Genomic DNA, 13,783 nt, shown 5'->3' on the forward strand with positions numbered 1-13,783 from the left:
GCTTAATTTACTGCAGCTCGTAAGTTTTTCTTCTACACCTAGTAGAACAGGGAATAGAAACAGTATTATTCATAAAAACCCTACACACATACACATCCATACACGTGCATAGATACACAGCAACCGATCCACTGGGAATCTTGCTCCCATGATAGGAATCACACTGCCCTTTCATGCTGTGCTGCTCTTTACTGTCCACACTTGCTCCAGGAAAGCAAAGCAGTTTTTACCAAGCCATCATACTTTACCCACTCTTTGAAAGCTTCTCAAGGCCTGTGCATATTGCGTTGGCGCACTACCAAAACCCACTAACAAATGGCAGATTAAGTGGAAACACGGAAAAGAATTTCAAGCATGTATTATACTTGCTTGGAGTTCAGCGCGCAACTTTAAGACGAGCGCTGCCCTCTGAACAGGCAGGCCTGGGGATTCAGTTGCAAAACAATTACAGATGCAAGGAAAATACCTTTCCTCTGAGAAAGAAACTTGGTGATATTCTGCAGTCTTCAGTAGGCTAAGTTCACTGTGTGCTCTGGAAGAGTTTGGCATGGTCTGTGCTTTCTCGAGACCTCAGTTTCTATCTCCAGCACTGTTCTCTGAGGGAGTTATATCATACTAACTAGAATTTTTCTTATGCCAGCCTCTTAAAGATGCAGGAGCAGAAGACTATAATCCTTTCCATTCACAATCAAAACAGTCCCTCTATACCTATCTGCTGTTCTGCCTTAAAATACGAGAATAATGAGGCACTCGATTCAGTTCCGCAGATCATCAGCAGTCATGATCAGCTGGACAATGAAATTCTAGTGGTGTGCCTGTATATAACTTAGTTACTTGTGTTTTCTTGATGAACTATGTTGGCTGCATGGCTACCTTTCTCATGGTTTAAAGGTCTGGTTTTAAAAAAGCTCTGTTTACAGGACCAAAGCAAATATACTCTGAATACAGTTTCCAAACCTGCCTAGCAATGGCCCAACCCCACTCTGAATGAATACGCCAGCAAAAATTACCATGAAACTCAGGTGGGCCCAGGTGAAACAATATTGAGCTTTAGCACAACAATTCTGCCCACATTATCTGAGATTTCCTTTTCTTTCTAAACCCAATCTGGAATGTTTGCATAGGGTACAGTAGAAGGAGATCTCCCACCCCTGATTACACGAAACTTGCTGCATACATTTTTTTATTTTTTTTTAAACTTGCTCACATTACTCTGTGCCTTCTGCACAACAGCACTCTGCCAGTCATCTCGAGAGATTAAAAGATCTCAGTCCACAATCCAACAAAACAGTTGAGAACATAGGACCAGTGGATGGGAAATATGTCCCATAAGCCAGGACTGATGTTCTCAAGCCCACGTGACGTAGCAGGAACATCCAGAAATCAGGAAAGGTGTATGGACAGCAATTCTCACATCAAAAAGTAGAACATTTCTGCACTCCAGTGTTCCTCAAAAAACTGTGGGTCTCACTGTTGGCTTCAGAGGAGCTCTTTTCTTACTGCATCAACTAAAATAAAAAGAAGATGGACTTGATTTATGACATTATACTCACTGGTTCAAATTCCTCCATAGTTTATCGACCCTAAAGTTAATAAAAAAAATGTGACTCTTTAATAGGTTATTTTCAGCTTTAACTAATCTGAGCTCATGACTGGCTTTGGAACTGCAACAATTCTATGAAAGCTAAGATTGATTATTACTGTCCAAAGTACAGAGTAATTAAGCCTACTGAAAAAAAAAATAATAATAGAATTACTTCTGTAACAAGTGGGGACAAAAGAAAACTTAAGGAAAATAAACAGCATCATTGAGGATATTAATACATCTGTCTTGTATCTGAATGTCCTTCCAAATAAGTAACTGAAACGACACTGAAAGTGCAACCCAAGTGTAGTACAAATACAAGAATGTCTGCATTGAAATTCCGTAACTTTTCTTTATTCACTGTGATACATTCAAACAAAAGTGCTCCAGATAACAGCCATAAAGTAAAGGAAATTAAAATAAGAAGGCAGAAAAAGACCATCAGATACATATGGTGATTATTCATATTTCAAAGCATTAGTAACTGCTTGTATCTGAGGGCACCAAAAGCCCAAATGAGGGTCCATGTTTTTGTACGCTGCACCTATAAAAATAATAATTGTAGGCAGCTCTAGCAAAAAACGTTTTTCAGAACTAGAGCCAAAGCCATCACAAAGATAAAGCACCATCAGGCATATGTTTACAAATGCCATAGTAATTAGTAGAGTGTAAGAAAGGCTTAGCTGAATTAACATTTTCCTTTATAGCACAGGGAAGCCCTGCTTAGATTCATTCCTTTCCAGCTCTGCGACTTCACACCAGGGACTTGCGTTTGCCCCACAACACCAAGTGCCATGGATAACTTGGTAAGGTTCAGGCAACAGTGAGAGATGGATGGAAGAGAAACTGGAACTGGTGCCAGTGTCTATCCTCCTATTGAAAAAAATAATATTGGCATGGCAGCATGTACTTAACCATGTTACTGCAATACAGAGGCACAATCCGCCCGAGAAACATTGTTTGTACAGACCATATTGACTTACCAATGCTGTTTGCTAGGCTACAAGTATTTGGCTGCACTGATTTTACCTATAAAAGACAGTTCTTGTTTCAAACTACAATTTTGCTATAGTAAAAATGTAAATCACTGTCATGTATAAGGGACAGCAGAGCATCACTTCATAGCAAACTCAGATTGCAGCCTATAATGTGGCTCTATTCCAGCTGCAGAATTACTGAACTGTGCATTTGCCAAGAATTATTTGTAACTCAACAATCTGATGGGGAGGAGGATTCCTACCCCAAATGACACAAGAAACAGGAGTCAAGATGCCGTACAAATTACACTGTCAAAGGGATATGACAGGGAGATGCTTATAAATCTAGGGCCCTTCTACCTAGTATATTTTTAGGTAGAACAGCATGGATCTTCAACAAAAAGAGGAAAAACTCAATAGAAATCCTTGTCCTGCTCTCCCCTTTACCTGCTTTGCAGGCTGCAATTCAGACAGCCAGCAAGACCCAGGACAGGCTTCTCCTCTGAAAACCTGAGTTGCTGACATGAGATTTTCCTTAAAAGATCAAAGTAAGGTCATAACAGAAAACAAGCCTCTGTCCTCATACGCTTTCTATAATAGTATATTCACAGAGATCCTGCTAGGTGTAAGGCTATGCCCCAGCTGCTGTAAAGGTTTAAGCCCATGTATGATTTGTTTCCCGAAGCAGAATGCAATGGCACTGCTCATATGACCAACATCACCTTCACAGTCAAGTCCTTGCACCATCAAGGTCCGTTTGCTCAAAAAGCATTTTTCTTAACTATGTTACTAATAAAGTCTCAAATCACTCAGGCCAAAAGAAGGTTAGAAGTGTTAAGTATTTACCCTTCATGCTATTTGTGTGGCATTCATCTCCCACAGCACATGCCTTGCCCTTTTCACACTCCCTTTCTCATGCAGGAACACAAAGCTGTAATGTTTGGGTTGCAAACACCATTAAATGCCCCTCTTCAGCCCCCAACAGCATAGAAATATTTTCTTAAAAGTTCAGATCAAAGCATTTCTACTAATCCTAGGATTTATTAAAACAAACATTGTAGGCATGAGATAGTCAACAGCGTCCCTTTTATAAGATTCTTTGGAGACAGTTCTGATTTCATACTGTTTACTGATCTGCCCCTAATTAATCTTCAGTTGCTCGGCTGCAAATTCAGCAAGTCCACCTGCTCCTTCCCCACCCAGCAGACATTCTTTTCTCCCCAGTTTCGATCTGCAATGACAGCACCACACAGCCCCTGTCCTGAGAACAAGGTGGCTTGCTTGAAAAGCTATATACCACATCCTGATGTTACAAGATCCTATCATCACATGCATTTGCAGCAGAAGTCTACCCTCTCCTCAGATGAGAAATTAAAACCAGTCATTAAGTGCTTTCAAGGAGTTTCATTGTCTTTAGCCTTCCCTGCAGTCAAGGTAGTTGCCTTTGATCCAGTAACAGATCTGTGCGTATTTGAGGGGTGTGATGCGAACAGCTACATTGAAATCCTGTGGGGTGCCATTCATGTCCACCCACTGATGGCCTGAAAATATTCCAATAATTTTACGCTCCCATTTGTGATTCTGCCTCTTCCACATCCTCACGTACACCCCAGATCCACTCGCACCTGGCTGGGCATCACACTGCTGGTACAACAGGTCATACGTTTCATCTTTGACATCACAGAAACGGTAAACCAAGTTTCCTGGACGATCATTGTCGTAGCCAGAGAAGTGAATCCTCCCTCCAGGCAATTGTCTTGCTGGTGGGCTCACACCTATCTTCATAAACTTTCTTTTATGAGGCTTCTTGAGCTCCAGCAGGGCATAGTCATAATCCATGCCAATGTCATTGGCATTGCCTTTGATCCATCCTTTGGGGACATGTGTCCGTTTCACTCGGATCCACTGGAATTTCATTTTCTCAGGCATTGCTGAGTTGGTGATATTGGCCCCTTTGCTGCCATCTTTCAGTTTGGGCTTTAGGAACCCCACTCGCAGTTTCTGAGCTCCTTTGACATAGCTCTTGCCATCATGAATGCAATGAGCAGCAGTAAGAACATGCTTTTCAGCCACTAGCGTCCCCGTGCAACCTGTAGATAGCTTCACCGATGTGGAGAACGGGTAATTCAACAAGAAGTCCTTCCCAAAAATGCTAAACCTGCTGTCATAGCCATAGATCTGCCTCTTAGTTCGAGATTTGCCTCGAGACCCATCACCGCTGTTGCTCAGAATATATATGCCCACTTCAGTTTCAGTGAGGCTACCATTAGCATACAAAGTTTCATAGGACAGGTAGTTCTTCACTTCTTCATAAGTTGGCAGCGGAGAACTTTTGTGGCATGTTGGGCCACAGGGAGATACCACTTCCAATCTGGCTTCAGCATCAAACTGTGGTTTGTCCAAGTTAAGGGTAGATTGTGGCAGGATAACTGGAACTCTGTAAGATGGCCAAGTTGGCTTCCAGTGAGAACTGGAGGGCATCACATCTTTAGCAGCACACAAAAGGAGGATTAAAGTGGACAAGCCTGCCATTCTGAATGCCGGTCTGTGGAAAGCAAAAGAAAGTCCAGTTACTCACCCAAACACGTTGCAAGATTAATCTAATCTACCTTGCTAGGTAACGGCTTGCTAACCAAGTCTATATAATAAGGGTCAAGCGATTTGAATGCAGCCAACTATCATTAAGTACTTCAGACTTCTGTGTTAAACTAATGCCTTCACCCGTATTTTGAAACAAGTCACAAGTCTCAGGTTAACACTGAAACAGAGGGCATTTAACTCTCAGCTGTGCTGAGCCACCAACTCCCAGCTGACATCAGTGGAAAGTTATTGTATTTGTCTTCACACAGTGTAACGAAAATTCAGACTCTGTATAAATTCCTGCATTCAGAAACCATAGCTCCTGCAAAGAGTAGATGTGTCTTACTTCAGATAGATTACAGCATTCTCTGAAATCTCCCACCTACTCTCTGACTCTACTGAGAGAGGTCCTGAAATCACCTCACACCGTTCGCTGTCGTAGCAAGTTGATGGTAGGAACAGGCGGGTGGACAAAGCAGGTAACCTGAACAGGAGCTGGGCTGCAGAACACGACCACACGGGAGACTCGCTTCCCCTTACAACTCATACCAGAGGAAGGTTTCTGCTCTGCATAGCATTCGCTCTCCCCTAGGTTTACATGAGACAGGGTGATGTGATTACACGAGGGCTGCTAATGAAGTAAGTTTACAATTCTTGAGGGAATTTTCAGTTAACATACTGGCTTATTCCTTTATAAACTCAATTAATTAGAAATGCAAACCAACCCCCTCTGAGCACAGGCAGACAAATGGGACTGTGAATGTGTTTATGAACCACAGGCAGAGTGCCTCAGACTGCAGAGAACAGCGTGCACTAGTCCTGTGTCAAGAAAATGTGTAACTTTAGTTTATTTGAAAATTAGCCATACAGCTGAATCGCTGCAGGAGGCACTGCGCCCTGGGCAAGAAGGCAGGCAGGATCTCCCTCATACAAAGATTATTCAAACAAAACTTCACAATTATGTTGAGCTTACACATATTTAAAACCCTGCTGAGGTTACACTGATCACAAGTGCAGGATCATTCCTGAAATACCTCAAACGAGTAAATCAAAGCAATTCATGCAGGAGATGACCACAGCTATCTAAGAATAAAAAAGAAAAATCCTTCTTCCAATGCTTTTTGTAGGAATACGCCATCCCTTAGCTGCACCGAAAAAGACTTCAGAAGCTACAAACTGCTAAAGTCCGAAAGTGTCCAACTCAAATGTTGGGCCTGGATTCTTCCGTTGTTGGTAGCATCCTCTTTGGGAATGGAGGCTATAATTAAGCACACGATGTTCAAAATATCAATTGAGTCATGCAGGAAATCAAAACATTTCCATTCCAAAAAACAGACACAGGTGGACAGAGCTGATACTACTGATGCCCACAGAGGCAGGTACTGACTCTTCCAGAAGGGATCAGACATTCTGTTCATAATTTTTACATTAACAAACAGGACATCTTTAAAGGGACGTATTTTTTTCTTGAAGGGCTAAGCTCTACAGAATGTGTTGTTTTATAGTGAACGAGTAAGTTAGGCTGGAAAATACAGACCATTTTAAACATCAAGCAGATCTGCATAATTTTGGATGTCCCAGAATTGGACAATACTTGCTTACTGAAACCATCACCTCCTCTGGCTCCTTCCATGGCAGAGATTAATATTGCAGCTAGCTGGGTTTTGTAAGCTATCAAATAATCATGTTGGTATAAGGATGTCTCAAGGAACACTTGCTGTATATCAAATAGACATGTTATATAACAGTGATTAGGAAAACATAGAAAAAGAAGGTAACAGGGACAAATGATTCCACTCTGTCCCCACAAAGACAATATACGCTAGCATAAGTCAACTGTTAACTGTCCTACTTGTGACAGTGAGGACTGTACACAGAAACGTTTACTGGTCTCCCAGTTAGAAGCTGAGAACAGACTAAATCACAGTTATGTTGTGCATCAGGTAGCAGATCCCATTATTAAGAGCACATATTTATAAGCAGTCTGCTCTCATCTGCTTTGCACTAAAGTTATTCCCACAAATTACATTTGAAGCTTTCCTGACAGATGGAATCTCTGTCTCAATTGCACCACTTGCGCCACTTCTTGGATCTAAAAATCATCCATGCTAACTGAGTCAGTGCTGGCCTTTGGTTGGTCTATTCAGCCGGCAGGGGAAAATTAGAAGGGTCTTGTCAGTTGTTATTTGCACAAGCAGCAAGATTTTCTTGTGTGTGTCAGTGCAGCAACCTGATGAAGGGACTGCATGCCCAACAGCTTCTCTGCTTCCTCCAAGAGCATCATCGGGGCTGAGAAATCACCTCTCTCTGCAACCTGCCCTCCCTCATCTCCCTACCATCAGCACTGCAGCAACGCCACTTTCCAAGGCAGTTTTAGACAGCAGAGGGCAGCCGCCCTATGAAGAGAACAAGACAGCAGCTGGGACTCAAGTTAGTCCCCAAAAAAAGGCTTCAGAAGATGATATCTGTCTGTGCTGTGCTCTGTAAAGCGGTACTTACTCCATGTCTTTGAGCAAGCCTTCCCACACCCCTCCCCTGCTGCCTCTGTGCTATGATCGCATTGCAGATACATGGGGTAAAAAAGCCTTTTTGTCAATTACACAACTTTTCTATTATTTAAAATGTTATTAAAGCCTAACAATAAAATACAGTTGTGAGTTTATACCTGACCACAGAAGCTAAACAGTGGTCACAAACCAAAGACTTTACTGAAGTCTTTGTAATTATGTCTTATCTGGAGACATAGCTGGTGTTAAATCAGTTCTGGGCTGCAATAAATAGAATAAATGTCTTATAACAAGATGCCAAATTAGTGCATGGTACCTCTCTCTGTGTAGATCCTTCCTCTTTAAAAAATAAAATGGTTAAGCAGAAAAATGAAGGAATTTAACAAGTAGTCTAAATTTAAAGAGACACCTACCAGTTAGCCTCTTCTTTCCTTTTCCCTCTCTCTTTTCCTATCTGTTTAAAACAAAACGCTGCAAAAACCAGGGTTAACACTTCTATGTTCAGCTACTTACTCGTGGATGACCCTGAAAGATGTTCCTAAATCGAACTGGTAAGAAGCAAGTACTTCCCTGAATGGCTATCACAATACGATTCTGAATGAATTACAATGTGCTGCTCTACTGTAGTACTGTTCTTCTGTTTCTATTTAAACTGTGTCATAAACTCAATCCACCCTTTGACTCAGTACAAAGCCCTGCTCTGATACCCAGCCTAGGAACCCCCTAGAAAGCGGTTTGTACATAATCACACTTGCTAATGGCATTAAAATTGTTTAGAGAATGGAAACAGTGACAGCTACCCCGGGGCTCCCTGCGCTGCTAAAACACTTTACAGACACATTTCCCTGCCTGCTATGGGCATTCACGCCTTGAGATGGATGTTGGTGAAAGAGAACTGCCTTGTTCAGGACAGACATGAATCATTTTCTAATAAGCAAGTAATTTTTCTGGAAGAGTTCACTACTTCAGGGGTGGTTCTTGTAATAGATGGTTAAATAACAATAAATCTTGGAACATCCAGTATGAAAGCCCGTGAACCAAACAGTCTCCATTACATTTTGAAAGGAAGAAAGTTTTTCCACAGTGCTGGAAGCAAGAATGATTAACACGGCAAAAAAAAATGAAGAAAGAAAACCAAGACTGTAAGAGAGAAAAACCTGCCTCAAACCAAATTATAAAGGTGAACAAAGGTGAACTAAATCACTGTCACTGCCATGCCAAAATACCTCTGCTGCTTTTCTTAGTCACAGAACTTGTTAAAACACAGCAAAAATAACTGAGTCGCACTTTAAGAATTACAGAAGCCTTACTGCCATTAAAATCTAACATCTCTATTAGCCTGCCTGCGATGCTGAGGGCGGTGTGGGAGTTACACTGCCTTACCCGCTAGACTGAGGGCTCTAAGAAGAGATGTCTCGGAAAACCTGAAACGAACTTCGATACTGGCAGGCCAAGGGTATCTGTTAACATACACAAGGGGCACAGCAGGTATTTTGACGTGTGTCAGCGACACATGCACACATACACATGCAGAGAAATGGGATCATATTATGTGATTACCGCTTAGTCCAATTCCTATAGAATAATCGTACTGCCTCCTTTCACCCTCTTTCCCTTCCTCTTTCTTGCTCCCTGCACATAAAGCAGCTTTGGTTACTCTGTACAAGAGCAAACTGTGTCACAGGCAGACAGCGATGGTCAACTTGATTAAGACGGCAAGCTGTAAGCAAGGGCGACGAAGCCACCTGAGCGACGAGCAGTGTGCCGGGGCAGCTGCGCGAGCGCGCGAGCGGGGTCTCCGCTGGGACCTTACCGACCCCTCGGACCTCGCTCAGGGCAGGAGGTGAACAACTGCCACAGGCTCCAGCAACCACTTCACTGAAGAGACGGTGTGATGTATGTCTTAAAAAACCCCAAATTACGGACGTTCTCGGTCATGGTGATCAATCAAAGTATAGGACCGCTGTGGCTCAACCGGAGAGCTACTTCTGACGCCTCCCAAGCGTGAAACGCAGCAAAGGCGAATTTTTTATCAGCTGTTTCCTCGCCAGTCGCCCCTTCAAAGTTAGTCACCGACATCGGCAAGCAACGGTGCTTGCCGCTCCGGCCGCCCCGGCGACAGGGACTCGACGCGGGGACCGGCGGGGAGAAGCCGCGTTATCCCTTTTGTTAGCCCGCGGCCGGAGAGGCGGCGCCGGGTGCGCTCCCGTTGATGCGAGCGGGGTTAAAAATTAAGCTCTTTGCGGAGCGCTCGCCCCGAGCCGGGACAGCGGCTCCCGCAGGCCGGCTGGCGGCAGCGCCCGGCGGGGATGGCCGGTGACCCGCAGTGCCCGGCTCCCCTCGGCTCCGCGCCCGTCCGCAGGTGAGGCGCCGGCCCCGGGGCGCCGAGGGGCGAGAACGGCCCCCGCCATCCTCCCCGCCGCCCCTTTGTCCCTCGGGGTGACCCGCACCCCGCGGCACCCTCCCGGCCGGCGGGACCCGCTACCTACCAGCTCCCCGCGGCGGCGGCGTCTCCGGGAGCCGCTCAGGCAGGTGGCGGGGCCGGTCCCATCCCTCCCGCCGCCTCCACGGGGCTCGGGGGCGCCTCCCCCCTCCCTCCCGCCGGGCGCCTTCCCTCAGAGGCGCGCTCCGAGCGGGGCGGAGCGGCGCGGGGCGGAGCGGCGCCTCCCGCAGGTGGCTCCCGCCACCGAGCTCCGCTCCGCTCCGCAGCGCTCCCGGCGGCGCAGCCGCCCTCTGCCCGTCCCACCGTCCGCCCGCGGCCGCCGTGGGTTGCGCTGCACCGCCCTGCGCCGGGCGAGGCCGGGGCCGGGGCTGTCCCTCCGCGCAGGCCTCCCCCCCGCGGGCCACGGCTCCAGTGCACCCTGTGGGGCGTCACCCTCGGCTTTTTTCTCTTTTACTGCTATTTGCATTCATTTCCTGAAGAAAACCATATTTTTTTCCTCACCCTTGTTTTTTTCCGTGGTATCCCAGCACTGCAGACGGCTTGGGGACTGCCATCACCTCACCTCAGGGATGGCCAGGCCACCCCAGGCCTGAAGCGGGAGGTTTTGGGGTGCAGTGGTGGCACCTCCACAGGCTCTTTGTCCCTAACGTCTGGGTCCCCAGTGTGGCAGGTCCCTTCTCGGAGGGTGCCCAGGCGTGGGGTGAACCCCCGGGGTCCCTCCTGCCATTGCAGGGCATAAGCAGATGCTCCAGCAGCTCTGCGGTCTGTCACCTATGTTGCCTCATCAGGCAGATATTTGAATTTAATTGTCAGACACATTCTTTGCATGAGTTTTAATTACTCATCCTTCTTGAATCCTTATAATGATATCTGGCAAGAAAAGAGGAAACTGGAGCCAAGAAGAGGAAAAATCCTGCAATGTGTTTTAACTCCGCGAAAAAAATCCACAAAAGCTTTTGCCAAAATTCCCAGCTGATCGGCATTACCCCATAAAGGAAATACAAATTTCACAGGAATCAATTTATTTGCTGCCTTCTGCTGACCTCTTCACCCCGCTGCTATGCTTACAAAGGACCAGGAGAGCTTGCAGCATGGCAAAAGCTCTGCCCCACACACGGACCCTATGTGAGGAGCTGAGATGTTACAGGATCTTGCGTTCTTAGATGTGATTTTTGTGCTTTGCATCTACTCGGGCCTGGCACCAACCCCATATGGGTCTGTGGAAAGGTTTTTTCAGATGTTTGGAAAAAAGCAAGTGCTTCAAAAATCGTAACTACTCAGACAAGTCTTTCTCAACTATGAATGATTAGAGGAGAATTACAACATGAAAGAGAGGTCCCCAAGGGTAGAGGGCAAACATCTCCAGCAGAAACACAGCTAGAGAATATAGCTGGTGGCAGAGGGAAGCAAGGGCTGGTGACACCAGTTCAGCTGCTCTTGGGCTATCATGCAACAGTGAGGAAGATACCTGGAGTATCGGCAGGCAGCTCCCAGGTAAGACTCTATCAGCAATAGCATACTAATCACAGATCTCTTCCTCATCCAGACTCTGTGTCTACTCGCCTCCCGATTAGAGACGCAGTCCCACTGCTCAGGCAGCTTTGCCCTGCACGCCTCTACTGTTTTGCGTGGATGGAGGAGCTGGTCCGTGTCCTGTAGGTGGTGAAAGTGTTGTGAGGTTTGGTTATGTGGGAGTCAGGGCTGCAGCAGAGGTCCAGGTGAGTTCTTACAGCCTCTCCTGTCACAACTGCCATGTGTGCTCCAGGGCTTTGCTGGCTTTCCTCTCACAGGTCTTCCTGACTGTAGTAGCTCACCACACCAAACAAGGCCTCTTGATCACTTTTACTCTTCTGACAAAGTACAGGTTGCCCTAGATGACTGCAAACCCTCCACTGAACAATTCTCTATATGCCCCTTTCCTGCTTTATCTCAAATGTATCAGCCTTGCTATATCACACTGCTGTTTGCAAGTGTCAGTGGGAAGAAAGAATAAATATTAGCATAATTGCTTCCTTCTTTGTATGTTTTGCCCAGTTGTTTTTATTTACAGTGACTCTGAATAAATTAATGGGTTTAAACTAAAAGAGGGTAGATACAGATCAGATATAAGGAAAAAAATCTTCCTTTTGAGGGTGGTGAGGCACTAGAAAAGGTTGCCCAGAGAAGTTGTGGATCCCCCATCCCTGGAAGTGTCCAAGGCCAGGTTGGATGAGGCTTTGTGGAGGGTGTCCCTGCCCATGGGTGGGAACTAGATGGTCTTTGAGGTCCCTTCAAACCCAAACTATTCTGTTATTCTATGATTCTAAATTCTGACTGACTGAAGAAGGACTGTTTGATCTCCAGACACAAATTCAAATAGACGCAATCCTAGAAGATACGACACTGAAAGAAGTGTTTACAGCAGACAGGGAGACAGAGGTACAAGACACTGCTAAGATACATATGGTGGGATGCACCTCACTTAATTGTAGGGATTTGGGATGCCCTGGGCCATCCATGATACAATACAGGACCCTCCCCATCTGGAGCAGCAGCTGCAAGTCAGTGCTGGACAAGATGAAGGCACCCCATAGAAAAAAAAAAAAGTCTATGTAAATGTCCATAGTTAGAGACCTCCCACCACACTTCTCATGGCTTCCTGGTGCATCTCTGTGTTCCTGTGACTGACTGCTGTCTCTCTACTTCCGATTAGGGGAAAGGATCATCTTCTTTCTGTGTTATGTTTGTACAGCACCTGCCACCATGGGGAGCTGGTCCATAGCTACCAGTCCACAGTATTTCAGTTATACAGATTATAAGACATTATGTGCCTCTACGTACAACACAGGTAGATTAATAGGAGCTGCAAGGCTTGGTGTCTGCAGGACTCCTTCTGAGAATGAAACCTTAAAGATAGTGTTGGGCAAAACTCCTTTCATGTCAAAAGGAGTGGAGAAGAATGTTTAGTTTGAAATTTAGTTACAAGACATTTGGTTGCCATACAAACTTCTAGATTTTTATTACTTCTAGGGCATGCATTGAACCATAAGCTCAGAAAAGACAGTTCGCCTGGCCTATCTTAATGCCTGCTTTAAGAAAAATTGAACCACTGTCCAGTTCTTTCCAGCAGCTATAGAAAAAATTTAATGTTTTAACTTTCTAATTCAAAAGAGGAAAAAAATACCAATTTAAGATTTTTTTTCCCTATGTGTATCATTCTTAAGAAACAAGAGCTTTGGTGAAATTGGGCTGCACAAGCTTTTTTAAAAAGTGAGTGAAGCCCAAGATCTGAGTGTTACTGTGAGCCATTGTTGAGCCAAAGAGCAGTAAGTGACAACATACATAAGGGTGAAGAGGTATTAGCTGTACTATATTGTCAAGTGATAACACACATGCTGACTTTTCAGCACCTTGCAAGTAAGCTGAAAATGAAACAGTCTACAGGTGGGAGCCCTAATAAATAGCACTGTCAGGAGATAATTTTTCATGGTTGAAGAAATCTTTTATTCTGCAGGGAAGTGAAGTAACCTGGCATTATGGATCTGTGCCAGATTCCGCCGCAGACAATGGAGTGATTTCAGAGGCCACTGAGTCTGGAAGGAAGAATGACAACCCACAGTTGGCTTGAACGAGTCCTCCCATTGCTCACTGCTGATGTAATGCAGCAGCAAAGGCCTTGGAGTTCCCCACTGCAATGGCAGCTTTCCAGCAG

At 45.2% G+C, this 13,783-nt stretch overlaps 1 protein-coding gene across 3 annotated transcripts; it reads right to left on the bottom strand.

The window, feature by feature from the left end:
* Window positions 1-1,917: 1,917 nt before the first annotated feature.
* On the bottom strand, window positions 1,918-10,306 carry PRSS23 (serine protease 23). 3 transcript variants are annotated; one of them, XM_075742501.1, is made up of 2 exons: window positions 10,139-10,306; window positions 1,918-5,107 (listed from the first exon to the last, which is right to left on the bottom strand). In XM_075742501.1, the coding sequence occupies exon 2, from the start codon at window positions 5,092-5,094 to the stop codon at window positions 3,976-3,978; it is 1,119 nt and encodes a 372-aa protein (XP_075598616.1). In that variant the 5' UTR covers window positions 5,095-5,107; window positions 10,139-10,306; the 3' UTR covers window positions 1,918-3,975. The 3 variants fall into 3 exon arrangements, with proteins under 3 accessions (XP_075598616.1, XP_075598617.1, XP_075598618.1); XM_075742502.1 differs by lacking the exon at window positions 10,139-10,306 and adding an exon at window positions 9,463-10,107; XM_075742503.1 differs by lacking the exon at window positions 10,139-10,306 and adding an exon at window positions 8,063-8,084.
* Window positions 10,307-13,783: the final 3,477 nt, after the last annotated feature.

The sequence above is a fragment of the Balearica regulorum genome, chromosome 1 (genome assembly GCF_011004875.1).
Source record: "Balearica regulorum gibbericeps isolate bBalReg1 chromosome 1, bBalReg1.pri, whole genome shotgun sequence".
Lineage (NCBI taxonomy): Eukaryota > Metazoa > Chordata > Aves > Gruiformes > Gruidae > Balearica > Balearica regulorum.

Excerpts from the sequence above, each read along its gene's own strand:
- PRSS23 (XM_075742501.1), bottom strand. The coding sequence starts at position 5,094 with ATGGCAGGCTTGTCCACTTTAATCCTCCTTTTGTGTGCTGCTAAAGAT.